At 46.2% G+C, this 21,977-nt stretch overlaps 1 protein-coding gene across 1 annotated transcript in view; it reads right to left on the bottom strand.

The window, feature by feature from the left end:
• Window positions 1-21,977, bottom strand: part of CABIN1 (calcineurin binding protein 1) — a 117,715-nt gene that overhangs the window by 72,897 nt on the left and 22,841 nt on the right. Inside the window, exons 14-23 of the mRNA XM_016204301.2 lie at window positions 21,680-21,870; window positions 20,609-20,761; window positions 19,473-19,667; window positions 15,706-15,948; window positions 14,791-14,947; window positions 10,618-10,733; window positions 5,288-5,449; window positions 4,281-4,487; window positions 3,944-4,089; window positions 293-554 (exon numbers count right to left, since the gene is read on the bottom strand). Of these exons, the coding sequence (XP_016059787.2) occupies window positions 293-554; window positions 3,944-4,089; window positions 4,281-4,487; window positions 5,288-5,449; window positions 10,618-10,733; window positions 14,791-14,947; window positions 15,706-15,948; window positions 19,473-19,667; window positions 20,609-20,761; window positions 21,680-21,870 (1,832 nt within the window). The remainder of the gene's footprint in view (window positions 1-292; window positions 555-3,943; window positions 4,090-4,280; window positions 4,488-5,287; window positions 5,450-10,617; window positions 10,734-14,790; window positions 14,948-15,705; window positions 15,949-19,472; window positions 19,668-20,608; window positions 20,762-21,679; window positions 21,871-21,977) is intronic.

Raw genomic sequence — 21,977 nt, 5'->3', positions numbered from 1 at the left:
TTGCCACAAAGAAGGAACGGTCAGCCCATTTACAGCCAAAATCACAGCAAGGATGTCAAGTTCTTCCCTCAGGCCACACAGCTGGCCTTGAATTTGCCCACACCAGACTGGGTGCCCAACGACCAGGGACAAAGCTGTCACTGACCAAGGCTTGAGTCTCATGGAATCATCTGTGAGCTCCCAGGACAGCTGTGAGGACAGGAGCAAAGAATGGCTAGGACAGAACTTTGCTGACCCAGGGCACTCTGGTCAGACAGCTAGACAGCAGCCCTTCCATAGCGCCCTTCCTTACCTGCTGCACGAGCTCAGAGGGCAGGTCGCCTCTCCATTGTTTCAGCTGGCGAGAGGCGAAGGAGTGCAATGCATAAGACATGGTGCCATATTCGATCCACAGGGACAGGTTAGAGCTGTCAATCTCCAGGGCCCGCCGGAAGCAATTCAAGACAGGCGTGGCATGCTTCCAGATAGGCCCATCACTCTTCAGCTCATTGGAATTCAGCTTGTCCTGAATACGACTGGCCCGGGCCAGGGCCATGCCTGCCCAGGAATCGAACCTGTGGTCATGACAAAAACACCAGTAAACACACTATTGCCCTTACGGCACTACATACACAACTGTCTGGAGGGCAAGGCAAACAGCCACTATGGGAGCCCATCTTCCAAACCAGGGCCAGAACCCAGCTCCATCATTCACTAACTCCATGACTGTGACCTGACCAATTGTGTCTCTGAGCCTTGGTTCCTGACTCGTGAAATACGGTTAAGAAGACCTACCTTAAGAGAAGAGCTGCCGGGCACCATGATACATGTATTTTAAGTTCATCATCACCTACAGGCACTCAGTAACTGCTCTAAGAGAATCACTACCAACTGGAGCTCAAATTGTGCTCTCCAACATGGATGGGCTTCTGGACTCTGCTCCCCTACTTTGAGGGGTTACCCAGAGAATGTCTCTGATGGAAAGGGAGAGGGATATTCTACAAGGCAGTGAATCTATGGCCCCAAGGCGACAGGAAGGTTCTCATTCAGCTATAACCTTAACCAACCCTGCACTGACAGAGCCTGCTGTCGACATACGCCCTAATCAAAAGCACAGGGCAGCCAAGACCCCTAAGACCACAGCCACCCAGCTCCTACCCCATTCTCCCTCTGGACCCTCTCCAGTGCAGATCCCAGCAGCAAGACAGAGTGTGAGGGGACCATGTAATGGCTGAGCCTACCATTCTAAGATGACCTAAAAGAAACTGATAGTGAGAATGCAGAAGCCTCTCTAAAAGGGTAAACGGCACAAAGACACCAAGACCAGGATGATTTCTGGGCACTTGAAAGAGTCAGGAATTTTCTGAGTGCTAGTACAGAGAGCAGAAAAGATAGCGATCACATGCAGATGCTATCCTCTACAGGCTGATAATTCTTAACCCATGTTATACTAACTTTAAAACTGGCTAACTGGCTTCTTGAACTATTTGACAGTCCCCAAAATGCGGTAAGGACAGAGGAAACCTGTGAAGTTCACATTTTTGCTGCACTCCAGGTACCCAAAGATGAGACAGTGTGAACAAAGACCTAAAGGCTTAATGGTGACAGGAGGGCAGCAAAAATGAAGACCTTACCCTTCATGTAGGAGGAGGTTGAGTGTACCCTTTTCTCCTCAGAGGCCTGGGGATCCAGGGCCACCAAGTTTTCCCCAGCTCTGTCCAGGTCACCCTGGGGAAGGGAGCAAGAGGGTAGGTGTGTCAAACCCCCCTTCAGATGCTGGGAACTGAGTGAGGAACAATCCACTAGGCCAGCTCCTGTCACACTGGGGAGTTTCCTCTCTTAATTTCCAAAGCACCTTTAGCAACTCCCTTTATCCTTGCCTTAAGGAAAGAGACCACATCAGGGTGCATGCCCCTGTGTCTGCAGGAGTACCAAAATGAAAACTGCTACCTCCTGTCACAAATACAAGTAACCAAGAAGACAGACACATTGCCACTAAATTTAGAATGCTCTTCTGTGTGCTACCATGAGCCTTGTTCTGAGATGGGTTCCTGATTCTAACAGAGCAGTGCATTGCTCACATTCAGAGACTGCTGACCTAAAGGGACACTGGACCCTAAGGAATGATGACAACATGATTTCAGAAGGAGGAAGTGTCCAGAGCCCGTGTGCTAGGCAGGCCCAGTCCTGGCACTGGGCTTAGAGTTGTTTCTTTGGCAGTGGAGATGAGCTGTACTCCCAGCCTCACCCTTGCCAAATGCCACTCTACAAAATGCCTGGCCAAGTTGGGCCACTTCCAGCTCAGCAAGAGAAGGAATGGTGAACACAGGTGGACAAAGAAAAAAGAAAGATAAAACCTCATGTCACTAGCATCCTCACAGATATTGTGTTCCCACGGGAACCACCAACAAACCCTGCAGCCAGAACATTCCATTATCCACTCAGCTGTCTGCTGTGGGCTTCATCTATACCCAGTAGGCTCAGAAGATTTACAGAAAAAAAAAAAACTAGTATCCAAACTTCCAGTCTGGCTAGCACAGATGAGATTGAGCCCATCTTCCCTGATGTATGCCTGTAAGGGCTGGAATGAAGAGGCCCAGGGCAGGGCCACCAAGTCCCTCCTGGTCCTGGGGTAGGTCCTCACAGGACACCTTGCTTCTCAACATGGCTCTTAGTGGGCTGGGCCTAATGAGTTGATAGATACCTTCTGAACAGCTGGGTGTGCAGGTGGAAGGGAGGCGCAGTTGAGCTTTCATGACCTTCACATTGCTGACTGAGGGACTGTCATGTGAGAGGTGCCAAGTCAGGCTCTCATCTCCCCATGGAAAGGAGAGTGTGATCCCCTCACTTTTCAGACATGGAGGCAGCAGTGCAGAGGAGGTGACTCCTCGCTATTTCGCACAGTGAGCACTTAGCCAGCCTGAGTGTTAGTCTGTTCTACCAAACCCGTCCACACACAGTGACCCTGGAGAAGATGGCCAAGGTTGTCAACACATGGCTCCCTGCCTGGAGGAAACCACAGGCTGAGCAAAAGGGGTCAGAACTTTTCCCGCAAGCTATAAAAGTCCTGAAAACCGGCTTCTACAGTCAGGTCCCAACCCCTTTCCCCATGGCAAGGTGGATCCTGACAAGGAGGAAAAGGTGGCTTACCTACATGGTTCAGGGGTGACCACCATGGGCTGGCCCCTGGTTACTTCCAGGAAGGCTGCCTACAGATGCTACTCTGGACCCTTCAGATGCAGGTCAGCCACAGAGGGTAGCCTCATTTTGACCTTGAAACAAGGTTTACCTCCTAGGTGTGGCAGCCATGAGAAAATATGCCTACTCAATCAAGCAAATCAGACTTTATGAGCTTAGCAGGGACCTCAGAACCAGCAAGCCCATCACTACATTTTAATAAAAAGCTACCAGGCACAATGGGAAGAAAGCAGGAGCTGGACAGATAAACAATGGGCTCTTCTGCAATTACCACTGTGACTATCGCTACTGCCAACAATGTACTGCATCAGAACAAGGAACGAGAACTCCTGTTTTAGTGTTACTATTACTCCCTCACCTCCGAAATGAGAAAACAACTATAATTAAAGATTGCAATGGAAGAAGCAGGAGTACACATCAGCCAACCTCCCAGTGCAGGAGCTAGGAAAGGGGGCAGCCCACAGCCCACAGGATGGAGCCAGGCTGCATATCCTCGCCCTGCAGGTCAGGAACCAGATGGGCACTTTGTACCTTCTCTGATCCCAATGCCCATCCCAGGGGTCTTCCAGAAGAGGCTTTCTCCATTGTTTTTCTTTTTATGGAAAGCCTTTCCTAATAACTATAGAGCCTAAGCCACCTTGTCATTCCTTCTTCCTTGACCTCCTTACCATGGGCAGTGAAGAGCTTGCTCAGCAGCAGTCACCCCAGCTGCCCCATCAGCCTGGCCTCACACCAAGGTCACTGGCTACAGTGGCCAGCCACTCACCTGTCGGGGCAGATGCAGATGTCATGCATGTAGAACTTGATGGCCTTGGACTGCTCCTTGTTTTTAAAATGGTAATCAGCCAGCAGGTAGTAGAGCTCATTCACCACCGGAGGGGAGGGATCAGCTCCTTCTGGGAGGCAGGGCACCTGGCAGGTGAGAGGGCAAGGATAAGAGGAGATGGAGCCAGGGACTCAAATGTGACCAGTAATGTTTCAAACTCAGGACCATTCACATCAGCACAAGGACAGACCCTCGCTTCTCATGGCTCCAACTTCTGGTGCAGAGCCAAGGTGCACAAGCAGCAGTGCTGAAGGAGGAGGCAGGACATAACCCCTACCTCAGCTGAGGTCCCCTCAATATACGCAGAGACTTTGTCCAGGCTCAGGGCTGGCCTCTCTGTGCGGGGCACGATGGTGGCAATTCTCTTCAGGAGGTTAGCCAAGTCAGCAGAAACAGTGCTGGTCTTGTAGCTGTCAAATTCAGGAAGGGTCTTGGGCTTAAAATATTCAAACATAAATAGGGCATCTTCCCATATAAGGTCCACCTTGAAAGAAGACAGAGGCCAATCACAGTGTGGTCAGGGCAAAATACAAAGGCAAAGTTCTTCCAAGGAAACGCAGTGTCGATGTAGACAGGGTTACATTAGAGAGTTTAAAACATGTCCCGTATACTTTGAAAAATCTAAATGCCCATAGTAATCCCCAAACTCAAGTGTCTGAGGAGCAGAAAATTGAACTGGCATAAGCATGGTCTTTATAAAGAAAAATGCTGGAAACTAAGGGCTGTACTTTGTGAGTCCACATGGCCAAACCAGAGGGTGGGGACCATGGGCCACCGACCTTCTCCTCGCCTCAGCTGCCCCATCAATCATTTGGTTGAAAAATACTGACCAAGTGCTTGCTCTGAGCCAGGGTGGCTCCACACTCTCTTACAGCAGCCACAGCAGGGGCCCTGCCTAAAGGAGCTTACATTCAGGGGATGGAATTCATAAGATAAGAGAATAACTGACAGTATTTGCAGAGCCATAATATTCCCAAAAGTGCTCTGAAAACCAAAATAAAAAATGAAAAACTTCTAAGAAATTATTCATATTATCCAAATTGTTAAGAGAAAATCTATTAAAAACCTCCATGCTACATTCTTGAATGATTAGTCAACACTTATGAAGCTACTCTGTGCAAGGATCAGATACATCAGGCCATCTTCTTGTCCTCCTGATGCAACTCCAACCCGGGACTTCATGTTGGCAAATGACATCCTTCAGGAGTGCTCAGAGCCCCTGCTTCCCTGAGACCCACTCTTCCCAGCAGGGGTGGGGGCAGCGGACCTGGTGTGGTACCTTACCTGTTGGGCAGAGTGCTCCTCCAGGTACCTGGCCTTGCTCTTCTTGCTGGGGAAGCTGTACAGGCAGTAGAAGCACTGCTCCAAGGCTGTTTCCAGCTCCTCCTTATAGGGGTGCGTGTCTTCAGAGGTGGATTCAGCAAGCTCCTTTTGGAGAACTCGTACCTACAGTGGGTGGGCAGGAAGAGATGCACCTGAGGAGAGGGCCCAAAGCCTCCTTGGCACAGCAGGGCCCCAGATGACGACAACTCTATCAACTCTGTTAACCTGAGGAGGCCAGGTCGTTTTCTGGAAAGGGCCTATCACCCTTACAGGAGCCAATCTGGGCCCAGCTCTAGCAGTGGCCTACTAAGAGGCTTGCCAAGTGGTCTTCCTTTCAGCACACCCAGTCAGCTTCTACCAGCTGCTGGAAAGAGATATTATTACCCTCTGAGAAATTCTTACTCATTTATTTAGCCATTCATTTGTTCCTCAAATATTCACTGAGCACCTTCCTATGCTAGGAACAGTGCAACATAGTCCCTGTTTTTAAGAAGCTCAGATTCCGCCCGGCCGGGTGTGGCTCAGCGGTTGAGCATCGACCTGGGATCCAGGCGATCGGGGTTCGATTCCTGGTCAGGGCACATGCCCAGGTTGCAGGCTCAATCAGTGACTCTCTCATCATTGATGTTTCTCTCTCTCTCTCCCCCTCCTTTCCTCTCTCTGAAATCAATAAAGATATATTAAAAAAAAAAAAAAAAAAAGCTCAGATTCCAATGGAGGGCATTTAAGTAAACAAATAGATATAATGTAAGATGATAAATCCCATTAGGGCTGAGAGACTCTCTCTTAAACAAAACATCAGTGAGAATTACAGAGGAAGTGAACAACAGTTAAAAAGTGTTATCTATGGATAGCAGATTATACCGCTGTTGTTACGCCCAACTATTAGCAAATACACGTTCTTTACAAACATTCATGAGATTTTGACCAAAACTAGACAAGAAGCAAGTCTCAACAAGCACCAAAGACCAGATATGATACAGACCACATCCTCTGAACATAATTCAATAAAATTAGAAATCAATTACATAAAGATAGCTAATACCAAATGTCAAAATTATGGCATAGAGCTAAAAATGTACTTGGGAAAAAATTATAACCTTCAATACATGTATTAGAAGAGTGAACACTAAAATAATCATTCAACTCAGTAAGTTAGAAAAAAAAGTAAATCTGAAAAAGAAGATAAAGAGCACAAAACAATTTTTTTAAAAACCCACAAAGCAAATTCAAAAATAATCATAATAAATACTAAAGTGACAATTAATAAACTAGAAAGCAAAGAAAAAATAGATAAAAATAAACCAATAGCTGATAGTTTGAAAAAAACTAATTTAGATAAACCTCAGGAAAGACTGGTTTTAAAAATGGGGTGGGGAAAAGGTAATAAATAATTTTAGCAATGAAAAAGGAGGCATAACTAGAGGTAGCACGGGGACATTTTATTTATTTAAAATATGTCTTGCCCGGCCAGGCATGGTGCAGCAGTTGAGCAATGACCTAGGATCCAGAAGAATGAGGTTCGATTCCCAGTCAGGGCACATGCCCAGGTTGCCAGCTTGATCACCAGTAGAGGTCGTGCAGGAGGCAGCCAATCAATGACAAGTCTCTCATCATTGATGTTTCTATCTCTCTTTCTCCCTCTCCCTTCTGAAAAAAATAAATAAATAAGTCTTTATTGATTTCAGAGAGAAAGAGGGAGAGAGAGATAGAAACGCCAATGGTGAGAGAGTCATTGATCAGCTGCATCTGCATGCCCCCTACTGGAGATCGAACCCACAACCCGGGCATGTGGCCTGACCGGGAATCGAACTAAGATCTCCTGGATCATAGGTTGATGCTCAACCACTGAGCCAGGCCGGGTGGGCCACAAGGGATTTTAAATCATAAGCAATGCCCTGACAGGTTTGGCTCAGTGGTTATAACGAGCGTAGTCCTTGGACTAAAGGATTCCGGGTTCAATTCCAGCCAAGGGCATGTATCTCAGTTGCAGGTTTGATCCCCAGCCTGGTCAAGATACATGCAAGAGACAATCAATCCATGTGTCTCTTTCACATCAATGTTTCTCTCTCTCTCTCCCTCCCTTTCACTCTCTCTGAAAAAGCAATGGAAAAAATATCCTCTGATGAAGATGAAAAAATACATAGAGAGAAAATTTAATTTTTTAATATCTACAGCACTAATAAAATATACATAAGAGTTTTAAGGAGAAAATTATAAAACCGTATAAGGGACATGAAAATACAAGACCTAAACAAATAGAGATGCTATGTTCATGACTGGAAAGAGTCAAGCATATAAAAATGGCAACTCTCCCCCAAATTAATGAGGTCAATGTCATTCCAATCAATTTCCAATGTTGGGGGAGGGAGTTCACAAGGCTTTCCTGACTGACCTTATAATGTTTTGGAAGAGGAAAGGCCAAGAATAGCTGAGAGAATGTGATTAATAAGTATGTAAGTAGAATAATCCTTGCAGGAATCAAGATCTTTCAAAGATAATGTGGTGTTGGCACAGGAACAGACACCTCAACCAACAGAAAGACCAGAGCCCAATGAAAACCCCTCCTGTATATGGACTGAAGACTGAGGGGACCTTACATGTTAGTACAGAGAGAATAGACTCTTCAATAAATGGTACAAACCAACTGGCCATCCATGTGGAATGTAAAATGGTTTCCTACCTTATCTCATAAACAAAAATGAACTCCAGATGGGATAAAGGCCGGATGTGAAAAATGAGAGTAAACTTTTAGGTGAACATAGAGGAGAATATCTTTGTAATCTTGTGGGAGAAAAGAATTTCTTAAAGTACAAAAAAAAAAAATCGCAAACCATAAAAGAAAGGGCTGATAAATTTTGATTTTAAAATTCTGCTAAACAAATACAAAGTTAAAGCACACCACATAAAATTGCATAGGAACAGAACTAAATACACACACACAATACACAATGTACCTGTAAAACTAGTAAAATATATATGAGACAAAAGACTGGAATTCAGAGTACAAAAAGAACTCTACAAATCAAAAGGGAAAAAAACAAATCAAATAAAAAATGGACAAATGATAAGAAGAGCAAATTACCACAGGGCCAGTGAACATACAAAGATACTTGACCTAACATTCATAAATTATAAAAAAAGAACAATGAAATACCATTTTGCCCTCTCAGAGAGGTACCAACATTTAAGTCTGAAGTACCTAGGGCTGGCAGGGATGTGTGGGAATTCCCACACTGCAGTGAAAAACATAAAATTAGTTCAACTGTATTGGAGAAGTCTTGAAAATAGTCTTAAACAACATGTTGGTGTATGTCAACCGTAATACTGCTTATAACACACACAGACACACACACAAATGTATAAACAACCTTAATGCCATCATTAGGAGAATGAATAAAAATAATTATGGTAACAAATATTTACAATCTAAGTGAAATAATGCCTAAGATTTACTTCAATAGCAAGGCTGCCCAGCAGTCAATGAGACAGAGAGTGGCAGGGCCAGAGAAGACCTCTTTGAGAAGGTGGCTTCCAAGCTGAAGCCTGCATTGCAGGAAGCACAGGATAAGCAAACCACATAGGCCCTGGGGGACAGTGTGGCATGCAGAAGGCACGGGGGTGGTCAGGCTCTGAGCAGAGAGAGGGCACAGTTAACAAACAGGAGCCATGTCCACAAAGGTGAAGCTGCTGCAGGAGTCAGAGGAATCTAAAGGATAGACCTTAGGCAGGAAAGTTAGGAGCTGTAAAATGAAACACATTACTGATATCACTTCTACTCCCCCAAATCAACTGGCAGATCCCAGCAGCAAAAATTCATGCTCCACCAAAAAAGACAGACTAAGAAAAACCAGGAGTAGAATCATCCCATCATCAACCCTTCTGCCTGCTCTTTCCTCAGTGCCACTCCCACTGGACACCAGTTTGCAAAGGTGTTAATTCATTCTCAGCTGGCCCCTAAATCAGCATAAGGGTGACTTCCTTTTAGAGGTACCACTGTGGAAGTAAACAGTGCCCCTACACTCTTTAATTGGGAGAGGGAAGGCAGAAAAAGGGAGTCACTGATTCCTGGGCAGCATTAGAGACTCAGCCTGGCATGATTTTTCCAAAAATGGTCCTGGAGCATGGAGGTGACCCAGGGTGAGCACTCCAGAGGCTCTCAGGGTAGGGCAGACACTCAGGCATCTACAGCTGAGGCTGGAACCCGCCTCAAACGCTAACCAGCTCTAGGGCTCTGAGCCAGCCAGACGGGTCTCCTGGCCAAGTCTCCAGGTCCTCCTACAAGTGCTTTACACATACATGAGCTCTATACATATTTTTAGTCTCATTCACTTGTTCAACCCATATTTATTAAGCACCTACTGTGAGCTAGGTGCTGTGCTAGGTATTTGGATCCAGCAGTGAACAAGACTAACAAAAACCCCTACTTTTGTGAAAGTTACATTTCAAAGGAGAACAGACACACAATACACGAAATAAATAAATTACATGGCTTCCCACAGAAGGTGATGAGAGCCATGAGGAAAGCAAAGGACCATGAAGGAGGATCAGAACCGGGGAAGGAGATGGCAGCTGTGAAGGTATGCTCACCAAAAGAGTATAAAGCAGAGAATAGCACACCTTTTCTTAAAGGGCCAAAAAGTAAATATTTTAGGCTTCCCAGACCATATGGATTCTATCAGAGTTAATCAACCCTGCTACTGTATTGCAAAAACAGCCCTAGCTAATATTAATATGTAAATGATGGGTGTGGCTATGCTCCACTAAAACATTTATTAACAGACATTACCGGCTGGGGTGGGTGCCCCTCCTGTGCTCTATACCTTGTCTAAGGGCTGCTTGGCTTCTTCCTCAACAGTAAGATTTGGGGACAGGGATCATGCTGCGTATCACCAGTAAGTAAGCCATCAATCACAGCTGGCAAGGGAGAGGAAGTCTATTTTCACTCATGTAGTATGTATTTACTGACTGAATGCAATAGCTATTGACTGAGCAACTACTACCTGGCATGATGAGTGGTACTTGGCAAACAGGACTCAATAGAAGGTGGTGAATGCAGTATTTACTTCTAAAATTACTATTAAAGACCTGGCCCAGTGGCCGACACATAACAGACTCAGTGACAACTAGAGGATCTAAGTCTACCTACAGTTTAAGGCCAGGTCCAGAGCCCTGAGCCTCAGGTACACAGGACACCAAGTTCAGACTTTCTGGAGACTTTGAGTAGTCACATCCAGGCAACAGTAGGCCCCACTGCACCGGCAGGTCAAGCAAGCCCCAGCAGCACTTACATAGAATCGCAGCAGAGCCCCATCTGAATTGCAGCACCAGGACCTTCTGCCCAAATACTCGTGGGCTGTGTTGAGCAGCATGAGAGAGGATGGGAGCATGGGTGACTCAGCCATCACTGGGGAAAGACCAGACCGACAGTGAGTTAGCCTGGGGACATATGAGTGAGTTGTAGGCCTTGCTTTTGTTACCAAGGTAGCTACAGATTCTTTTTTCTTTCCTTTTTTATCTTTTTGTCTTTTAAAATAAGTAATGACTTGACTGGCTTTACTAAGCAATTCAAATCATATAGGAGTATAAAGAAGAAATGCTTCATCCACTTAGCAGACACTTGGTGAACATCATTGGAAGCATCTTTCTGTGCATATATGAGACATTTTGAAAGAGATAAATAATTTATAACAATAGAACCCATATTACATACACCATTTCTGAAATAAAAATTTCTTATATTTAGGTTTACTTGAATATTACAGAAGAAAAAAGAACTATCAAATTTCAGTTAAATGTTTACCATTGGAACTGTTACTAGTTTTTTTAAAGATCCCTCAGTATTTTTGAAGCTCTGGGCCATAGCCCATTAGTGAGTTTGTAACTAACATTTTAAAAGAGGATTAGGATAGCCCTGGCCAGTGTGATTCAGTTGGTTAAGCATTGTCCTATGCACCAAACGGTTGCCATTCGATTCCCAGTCAAGGCACATACCCAGGTTTCGGGTTCAATCTCTGATCTGGGTGTGACTAATGTTTCTCTCTCATATCCATGTTTCTCTCTCTCTCTTTCTCTCTCTCTTCCTCCCTCTCTAAAAATCAATAGATATATTTTTTAAATAAATAAATAAATAAATAAATAAATAAATAAATGAGGATTAGGATAGAATACATTAGAATAGAAAATATAGAGGGAATCACACCCAGTAGAATAAGGATTCTTTCATGTAATTTGTTTCATTCTTTTTACTATTGGTCAGTCCGAGTCAAAAAGGTATGAAAAATCAGAAAATCATTAAAAAGTTCAAGCCCTGGCCAGTTTTGCTCAATGGTTAGAGCATCAGCCCTCGGACCGAAGGGTTGTGGGTTTCATTCCCAGGCAAGAGCACGTAACTTGGTTGCAGGCTCAATCCTTGGTTAGGGCGCACGTGGGAGGTAACCAATTGATATGTCTCTCTCACGTCGATGTTTCTCTCCTCCTCTCTACCCCTGCCTCCCTCCGCTCCTCCCTCCCCTCCACTTAAAAAAAAAAAAAAAAATCTTAAAAATCTTAAAAATCTTTGTCTCTTAAAAAAACAACAAAATCAATGTAAAAAATATCCTCAGGTGAGGATTTTTTTTATTTTAAAAAGTTCACGCCATTAGGTTTTTTATGGGTCTTTTCATTTCCATTTACAACAGCATCAAATGACTATTATACATGATGAGTGATAGCTTTGTAATACTTCCTTCTTTCCCCCATCTCCCAATGTTGTTGTGTATATTAGTTTTAGCGCTTCAAGGTTTATAACATTTACATTCTCTTCTGCAGCCTTAATTACCCTCGGTGCTTTCTGGTGCTCATCACAAGTTCCTTCCCACGGCTTTTTCACTCAAACTCATGCTGGTTGACTGACTTGATCCTCCAGCAGTGTTTTTAAGAAGCACTGATAGGAGCTGGAATCCCTGTTTTAAATGTCTGTTACCACTATAATTACAAATGACTTGGCTAGATATCTTAGGTCACACTTTCTTTCCCTGAGAACTGTGTAAACATATAGACATCTACCCAACTGCCCCGAATGCTGCTATGGAGAAACCAGAAATGTGCCTCATTTTTTGTCCCATAAAGATAAACTGCTTTTTCAGTTAGAAATTTTAAAAAACCCCACTTTTGCCCAGCCGGGCATGGCTCAGCGGTTGAGCGTCGACCTAGGATCCGGGTGATCAGGGTTCGATTCCTGGCCAGGACACATGCCCAGGTTGCGGGCTGCAGCCGGTCAATGACTCTCATCATTGATGTTTCTATCTCTCTTTCCCTCTCCTTTCCTCTCTCTGAAATCAATAAAGATATATTCAAATATAAAAAATAAATAAAAATAAATAAAAAATCCCACTTTATTCTTAAAGTAGATCCTTAACCAGGATTTATCTTGATGTAGATTATTGTATATCAATTTTTCTTGATACATACTGTACACATTGAATCTAAAGATTCAGTTTTCATTACAATTCAGAGAAATTTTCCTATATTGATACAGGGTCGGTTGCTTGCTTCTCCTGTTTCATTGTTGAAGTCTTTCCATCAAAGCACCATTTATCCTCACTCTGGACCATCCTTGTTTTCCATACCTGTCATCTCATCTTCTCTCCAATGCTCTTAGCTCTTAATCATATCCACTTGTTTTAGTTTCAGTCATATTCATTCTGCTCCTTTCTGTTCTGGTTAATTAGCTTATAATGGTGAGATTTGGTTTGCAGTGTTTTCCCTTAGTCCTGCAATTTTCCTTTTCATTTCATTTCATCAGCTCAAATTTAAAAAAAATTTTAAGTATGTTTTTTATTGATTTTTTTTAGAGAGAGGAACGGAAAAGGAGAGATAGAAACATCAACTTGCTGCCTCCTACACACTCCCTACCAAGGATCGAACCCACAACCTGGGCATGTGCCCTGACCAGGAATTGAACCTGCAACCTTTCAGTGCACAGGACACCGGCCAACCAACTGAGCACCACACTGGCCAGGGCTAGAAATTATTTTTTTTTAAATCAATTTAGCAGAAGGAAAAAGGATGCATGAGGTGTTCACTGAAGTGTGGCCTATGAGAGAAAACTACTGCAGCCAGTTCAGCAGTAAATCAGGGCACCTCTCATCAGCATTAGGAGACTGTGTAGCTTTATGAAATAGGGTATTAGAGTCTTTCTCAGTCTGGCCCCTTCTCATGTCCATCCCACAAGGCCCAGCTCTCATGTCCCCCTTGTGTCTATGCTGCTCCATCTCTCCGGCATCCTTCTCTGCCCTGCTCCCCCTCAGGCCTTGGCCCAGTCCCCACTCCCACGCAGCCAGCCACTGGCCTGGTGATGCTGCTATTCCTGCCTGTCTCCTCCCACCTGTCAGAGCCTGAAACATCTCACTTAAAGAGTTCTGGCGTGCAGTGAAGAGCTGATAAATAACCAGGGAGTAAACAAACTTAGAGAGAGTGAACAGAAGGAAATGTGCTACATGTTAACTCTGTGGTCACTGGAATAGGGTTGGCTTTCTTTCCTTTCCACTTATTTGATTTTTCAAATTACTTAGGGAAAATCCCCAATAAATTTAATTTTCAGCTAGTTAAGTAAATACATAAATAAACATGTGTATTATAATCACAGCTATATATAAAATATATGTATATTGGCCAAGTTTAGATAGAAAATGTAAGAAAACCAAAAAGTAAAATACCATTTGGTAGAATTACAGACAATCTTTGCTTAAATGTCATTTAGCTCTTATTGTTATATAATTTATGCAATTTTCTACCACTACATTGATGGCTCAAGTGCCATCTCCAGCCTCTCCATTCATAATGACTACTTAGCACTCAGCAGACCTCCACATGCCTACACTAATTTGCCATGGCAGGTGATGGTTTTATTATTCCATTTGGTCCTTGGAACAGCCCTCTGGGACAGGTACCATTATTCCCAGTGTGAATATAGGGAATAGAGGCTGAGAGGTTACATGATTTGACCACAGCCAAGAAGTGACAGCTGGGATTTGGAACCACGATGCCCTCCAGCTGTCCACATGCCCCGGCCTCACTGGCCCACAGCCAAGAGGAACCAAGGGGTGCAGTGGTTAAGTGCAAGGGCTGGCACATGCCTGACCATCTCACAGGGCTCTTGTAGGGATCAAAGAGGTTAGCAGGTATGAGGCCTCCTAGAGCAGTGATGGTTCCCTCCATAAGCACTCACCATGTTGTTCGCTCTAAACTGCCACCTGCACCAGACATGAAATGCTTCACACACCCACTGACTCCTGACCCCAATGCACAGTGAGCTCCCTAAGGGGGTCTCTGCCTCTGTTGAAGTGCCACAAAAAATCCTGTCAACTAAGCCCCAAGCCCATTCACAGCACCTGGATAGGGCTACAGGGCCCTGGGACAGAAGCAGGAGGCAAGGACACACAAGTCAAGGCCCACCCCCACCCAGAACCACTTCCCACCACCTTCATCCGCTGAGTTCTGAAGCTGCTGTTGGTGGCACAGGGAGTGAAAGGTGTCCTCTTCTTGCCAGATGATCCGATGCAGAATGACCCAGGGCAGCACTGAGGAGACATGGGGCTCCTTGGGTTCCTCCTGCACAGCCATGCTGCAGTCAATGATCTGTGGGGAGATAGGGATGTCACAGCAGGGCCAGCTCTCCCCCCAACCCAGGATGAGTCCTCAGGGCAGAACAGGGGGGGCAGGGGACCTGTCTCCACTGTTTTGATGTGGGAACACTGAAACACCAACATCCCATTAGGTCATTAAACAGAGGGCCACAGAGCTCAACAACAGAGCTATGCCCAGGCTTCAGAGGAGCCAGATATGACCATCCTCTCTCATGCCATGTGCAGTTTCTACTGTGCACTGGGCCCTGTGCCAGACATGAGGGTGACAGAGGTGAAGAGGACACAGAGGATTTCACAGCTCAGGGGGAAGAAAGCCAGAGACAAGCCACAAGAGAGCCAAGGATCAGTACGGTTGCTGCGATGGAAGCAACTGAGGGCTGTAGTAGTGTCACAGAGGAGGGGTGGAGACAGACAGGAGAGCCCTTGACAGAAAGTTTCCAGATAAGTGGCTGTGGTGTGCCCAATCCCCAGAGAGGGCAGGGAGTGGGGACAGAGGACAGGCATGCAGGCAGAGTCCCCAGAAGTGGCAAGAAAGCAAAAGATGAGGGTGGAGAGGGAGGCTGGTGGATCAGTCCACTTTGAGTGACAGGCACCCTGGAGGGAATGTGAAGAGTGAAGTGAGGGAGAAGCACGTTCATACTTCTGTTTTGGAAAGGTACCTCCCCGGTAGGGTGGTGGCTGGACTAGAAGGGGACATCAGACAGCCACATCTGCTGTGGCGGGGCATGGCAGGAAGGAGCAGGGGGCTACCTGGATGAGGTTGTTGGTGAGCCGGATGAGGCCAGTGGCAGAGGATGATTCCTTCAGGATGCTGCCACTGCTGTCTGCCGAGAGTGCTTGCTCGATGCCCAGCAGCAGCTGGGTCACTGTGGCCACCCACTCCTCCTTGGCTCCAGCCTCACTCGCATTCACCATCTGCTGGACCGCTTCATTCAGAGCCACATCAGAGCACTCAAAACACTGCCGGTGGTCCTTCAGCCGGAGCAAGGAGTCCTAAGCACAGGAAGGAGTGCTGTGAGAGGACTGTAACAATGCTCACCACACCTGGCCTTAGGACTGAGGGGCAGGTATCCAGGGATGAAGACAGAAGGGGCAGAACAAAGGAAAGGGGAAGCATACACAGACTTGGGGCAACTGCAAGGGCGTGTGGTGACCTGTGTGCAATCGCAGCATGGCAGGCCACCAGCCAGGGAGGTTTCAGAAAAGTGCTTAACCTCTGTGCCTCAGCTTCCTCATTTATAAAGCTGGGACACTGGGGGAGACCACAGAGCTGGCAAGCAGCTAAAATGAGACTAAATGACTCCGCCACCTCTGACAGCTCTGACTGTGCCCCAGACCACCAGTCACTGCTCATCCAGTGCACGGCTCTGGAGGGTCTCAGCAGGGGAGGGCAACTGTCAGGGAGGGACTGTCTCATGAGGAGGGCCTGAGCCAAGGCCAAGGCAGGGGCACTGGCCATGTAGCACTGAAGCCAGGTGCCAGGTGGAGCAAGGTACTGAGACCCTCTGAGCCCTAGCCATCTCACCACCCCTGAGGGGCCATGAGCGTTAAGTGAGCTGATATCCATAACACACTCAGCAGTGTCCTAACGTGAAGGAGCTCTCAGTACGTCACACTGCACTCTGACTGCTATTTTAAAATCTCCTCTTTGGGAGCCATCACTTTTTGTCAAGCTCCCTTACCTTTTGCTCTAGAGCAAACCCATTTAAACCCCTCGGGTCTCAGCCTCTTTCATTACTGTGCTGGTGTATGGAGAAACAGCCTGGCTGTGAATTCACAGATCACAGATCTGGCGGGCAGCCTGTTAGACCCACAGGAAGCACCTGCTGCCTGGCGCCCTATCGGGCTCTGACCTCGCCACAGCTGAGGCCCAGCAGTGGCTCCTGCCTGCCTTGACACATGCAGCTGCCACATACTGAGGTGACATAGACAGGTGTGGGGACAGAAACATCCAAAACTGCCTTTGGTATGTGCTGCAACATCTGAGCACAGATAAAAACCACCCCCAATTTAAAAGCCCTAATTGCCAGGGACACAAGGCCTGTGTTTCTTTAGAGAAAACAAGCACTCTAACAGGAGGCCACTGAGGTATAAAGGAGCCAACTGGTGCAGACATGGAGCCCCCAAGGCCTGAGCTGACCCCTCCTGATCAAATGCCAAACATGCAAGGGGCAGGAAGCTATCTTCTAGCAGGATAAAGACTATTGACCTTAAACTGCAGCTAGAGTTGCCATGAAAGTCAAAGACAAGACAATGACCAGCACTCTAATGTAACATAATCCTCAGCGTTCAAGGCCAGAAAAAGCTAAAAGACAGAATAACTGCCAACAAATGAGGAGACCAAATTACCACTATCAGAAATAATGGGAATTCAGTGAAGTGGCTAAATTCAAAATAAACATGCAAAAATCAACAGGGTTCCTATAAACCAGGAATGTACTGGTAGAAAACATAATGACCAACAAAAAGGTCCTGCTCAAAACAGCAACTAAAAATATTAAGGACTAAAAATCAGCTAAACCATAAGAAAACTTCACAATTATTTTGAAGAACTTTAAAAGGTGGGAGAGCCTGGCCAGTGTTGCTCAGTGGTTGAGCATTGACCCATGAACCAGCAGATCCTCTAACATCTCCATGAAGCAACTTAAATGCAAAACATGAACCATTAACACCACTGGAAGAAAACAAAGCAAACAGGCCTTTTTGTGTATTTGCTGACATGTTTCTTGCCTGTCTCCCTTGCAGAATATAGGTGCCAACAGGGGCGGCTTCTCTCCTGGTCAGCCAGGCACACTGTAGGAACTCAGTCCATTTGTGTGGAATGAGTGGATGAATATTTTTTCACTTTTGGAAAGGCTGTCTAAGCATAATGAACAAAATCACAAACATTTGAAAACATCAAAAGATTTAACAACATAATTCAAAACTTCTGCATGTCAAAAAAAACCCCCACAAATTACAATTAAAAAGCAAACATCAAATTGGGAAAAATATTTGCAACATTTGATGAGAAAAAGATCAATATCTTTAATATGTAAAAAGCATTCCAAATCAATAAGAACTCCACCCTCTCCCAATAGGAAATTGAGCAAAAACCAGGATTCATTTATTTGCAAAAAGCAGGAGCTTCCATGGTACTTGGCCCAGGCCTTCCCTCAGCCCATAGTGTTGCTCAGTGTCTGTCCAAACAGCAGCTCCCCCATCAACAGGGCATCTGCTACACCTAGGAGTTTTAGACTAAAGAAACATTTGAGCCACTGGGGCCATCTCACAAAGGCAGAGAGAACTGGCCTCTCCCTTCCTCTCCACCAATGGCCTCCCTGGGTACACCCAGCTGTCCCTCCCACATACAGCCATGCGGACAGCCCCCCCCCCCCCCCACCTGCCATGGTAACTGAGGTCAGACAAATCTCATCCCTTGATCTCAGCTTGGGTGCCTGACTTCCCCTGCCCAGAGTTGGATCCTCCTTCCCACCTCTCCTCTCTACTTCCCTCTTTTCCTTTCCAGAACTAGCTTTTTCTTCCCCTTTTACCAGGGCAGAAATGCCTCCATTTGTTCCCACAGTTGTACCTCTTAACTATTTCCCAGTTCAAGTAAGTTAATAACTACAATGTCTCATGTGATCTGAGCAAAAAACCTGAAAGAAGACTAGGCTCTCTTTCCAAATTGAAGGGGAAGGACCCAGTAAAATAATAAATATAATGTGATTAGTGTGTGAACCATAAAGAACAGGACACTGGACCACCCATTGCCATTAAGCACACCATTTCTATCATCTTCCATGTCAGTCTCTGCATCCAACTCCATGCTTCCTGAAGATGGTGGCAATGATGATAGCTGGCACCCACATGGTGCTTGCTACAAGTCAGGCATGGTGCCAACACACACTAACTCTTATAATCCCCACAACAGGCCTCTGAGGTAAGGACAATGATCATCCCCACCCTAGAGTTAGGAAAGGAACTGAGGCACAGAGAGGCTGAGTAAATGTCCAGGACCCAGCAGATCCTAGTACCCGGCAAGCTCTTGGTAGGCATGGAGGAAGCCAAGAGTGCACATGGGCTTCAAACATCACACTAGTGTTCTTTTCCTTCAACTACACATTATATACGGGACGGGTATTTACTTTATCATGATTCTTTACGTTATATAGATATTTTACCCATTTTTTCTATCTACCCAATAGTTAATTTTAAAAGTAATTTAAAAAGTCAGGCAAAGGAACAAACAGGTGAATGGATGGCTAACGTCCTGGCTATTCTTCCTCCTCTGCCATGTAAAAGTTCACAGTCAAGTGTGGGCTCACCTTGAGCCATGTACAACTCTAGAACTTGCACTCCTAAGTTCCAACTTTCTCCCATATCTTTGACCAGCATCTTCCTGGGTGCCGAGTTAGCGGTTTTTACTCCCACTTTTGTCTTCTAGGTTCTCAGGGACCACTTCAAAGCCTCCAGGGAATAAACCCACACCAAGCAAAGAAGGCATGGGTGGGTGAACGGGACAGGGCAGCACATACCTGCAGCAGCAACAATTGTGCTGGCCTCTCTGGAATGGACGTCATAAACTCCAGGTGTTTGGCCCGGTCAAACCCACTGGTGCACAAGGTGGGGCGGAGCAGATGCACGACGGCCTCGTAGTCACCAGCCTCATACAGCCGCTGAATCTCCTCCAAGGACTGGCACCGCTCCAGTGACTTCAGGTTCTTATCAATCTGGAAGAAACCCAGAATTGCTGCCTGATGACAAACCCCTCACACACTCCCTAAATCCAGCCAGTGTTTGCATTTATCAAACCCAAAATTAGACTCCCCTTAATATATCAGCATGTACATTAGGCAAATATTTTATCAAAAGTACTTCTGTTGAGGTCAAGGCATTCAATTCTTTAAAAAACAAATATAACATAACAAAACAACAAACTACTCAGAAGCAGAGAGGTTCCGAAAAGTGTCTGCCAAAATAGTAGGACAGTCTCGTAGTCACAGTTTAGCAAACCAGACTCATGGAACCATGGGGTATCAGGCTGCCAGAGACTCAGTGAGCCCCAGGCCAGAGGCTGGCATACGCCATTAACCCACAAAACCCTCTCCTCACAGGCCTGCCGTGGCCCCCAGGAGGTGGGCAACAGGGAACTGCAGTTCTCCTTGTCCTAAAACACCTCTGCAAGAGTCTGAAGGCCTCTTTCAGCCAATGTGGACATGTCACAGACGTGGAACTGCATGGGGTCTGAAGCTACAGTGAGAACAGGATTAGGACCTGACAGCCTAGCATACATGCCACGTACCGCTGACCCAGCCCCACAGCCAGACCAGCAGTTCTGCTTCTGCTGGAGTTTCTCTCTAATTCCACTGGGATTATTGTCACACACAACCCAGAGAGCTGAGCAATAATCACTCTAAATAGTGCCAGCAAATACCTCGACTCCCCCACCACACAGACAAGCTTGCTATCTGGGAGGCATGCCTATGAGTAAGGTGCCCTGTGTGCTAGAGCTGCCCCGCCAGGCCCCTTCATGCCCCCAGGGAGGATGGAGCCCTATGCAGCATGTGAGCTGCTCTCCTGGTCCTCAGGGACAGGTGGGGCCTGGTCTAGCTGGGCCCACCCAGAACAAATCTTTGACCAAGAAAACACCACTGAAAAAACTCTCACTGACCTCCTCCAGGGAAACGACGGAGTCATTGTGGAGGTTGGGGAGCCGAATGACAATGTCTCTTTGCTCAGCCCCTGCCTCTGCCTGGATGGCAGTGGAGCTCTGGAGCATTTCTGTACAGATGTCATAGTTCTCCAGGGCCTGCTCCATGTCTCCCTGGTTGAAGGAAAAACAGCAAAGGGACAGGGGCAGAAGGAAGAGAATTCACTTTGCTGTGCCAGGTGCCTTATCTTCCTGATCCCACTAGACTACAGGCACAATGAGGGCAGTTTCATCCAAGTATTGCTATACTGAAAAGAGACCTGACACATAGCAGGGGATCAATAAGTATTTGTTGGATGGATGCGTGGGTAGGTAGGTGGGTGGATGGATGGATGGATGGATGGATGGATGGATGGATGGATGGATGGATGGATGGACAAACAGATGAATAAATTAACACCACAACTCTAAGGGGAGGTATCATTAACCCCATGTTACAGGTAAGGACACTAAGGACACGAGCAAGGCTGAGTATCTTATTCAAAAATCACGATAATAAATGGCAGAGCCAGGATTAAAGCCTAGGCTGTCCCAACAGACTGACTCTGGCACTCTTTTACTCATTCTGCCAGTGCACCAGGTATCACCATGTGCGAAGGTGCTGGGTAACGGCCAGTCCACCCTGGCCTTCCAGACCAGGCTCCAAAGGAAGCTTTGTGAGAATTCACACAAGACAGGTGGTTAATTCCCTTCTAAAAAGCTCTGCAGCCACTCATGCACTCACTTGGGCTTTCTCATGAAAACATAAGCAAAGGGTCAAGATCCCAACACAATCTTGAGTGAGGGTTCTATAGGGGGCACAGGAGATCCCTCTCAGAGCTCTGTTGTGCTGCTGTGCTTTATAGACTGGTGGCTATGCTGGCATTTCTGAGATGCTGAATATTTCCCATCATGTCCCACTTCCTCAAGCTGAGCCCAGTGCCCAGGCAGGTGCTACACATGCACACACACATCCTCAACAAGGCATACAGCTCTCTTCCATCCCTTTGGGTGTCAGGGCATGCTTCCCAAGCAGCCAATCACAGAACAAACCTGCAGCGCCAGGAACCGAGCCTTCAACCAATACACGCGGACCACAAACTCCAGCCAGCCATCCTCAAACAGGTCCCGCTGAGACGAGGCAAATGACAGTTGCAGGAGGTCACCCAGGAAGTGGGTTCCCGGGAAATCAGGCCCAAACCTGCCATTCACCACACCAGCAGCAGGGCAATTCCGAGGAGACACTGAAAACAAGTCAAACCAGAACAAGTCAACTTGATATGCAGGGTCCAGGTGCCCTTCTGCTCCCCAGAGGTAGCCCTCAGCCCTCTATCTGGAGAAATTCTTGGGA

The sequence above is a fragment of the Miniopterus natalensis genome, chromosome 20, assembly GCF_054644295.1.
Source record: "Miniopterus natalensis isolate mMinNat1 chromosome 20, mMinNat1.hap1, whole genome shotgun sequence".
Classification (NCBI taxonomy): Eukaryota; Metazoa; Chordata; class Mammalia; order Chiroptera; family Miniopteridae; genus Miniopterus; species Miniopterus natalensis.
Note: the sequence above shows the minus strand (reverse complement) of the source record. Positions and strands in the feature narration are given on the sequence as shown.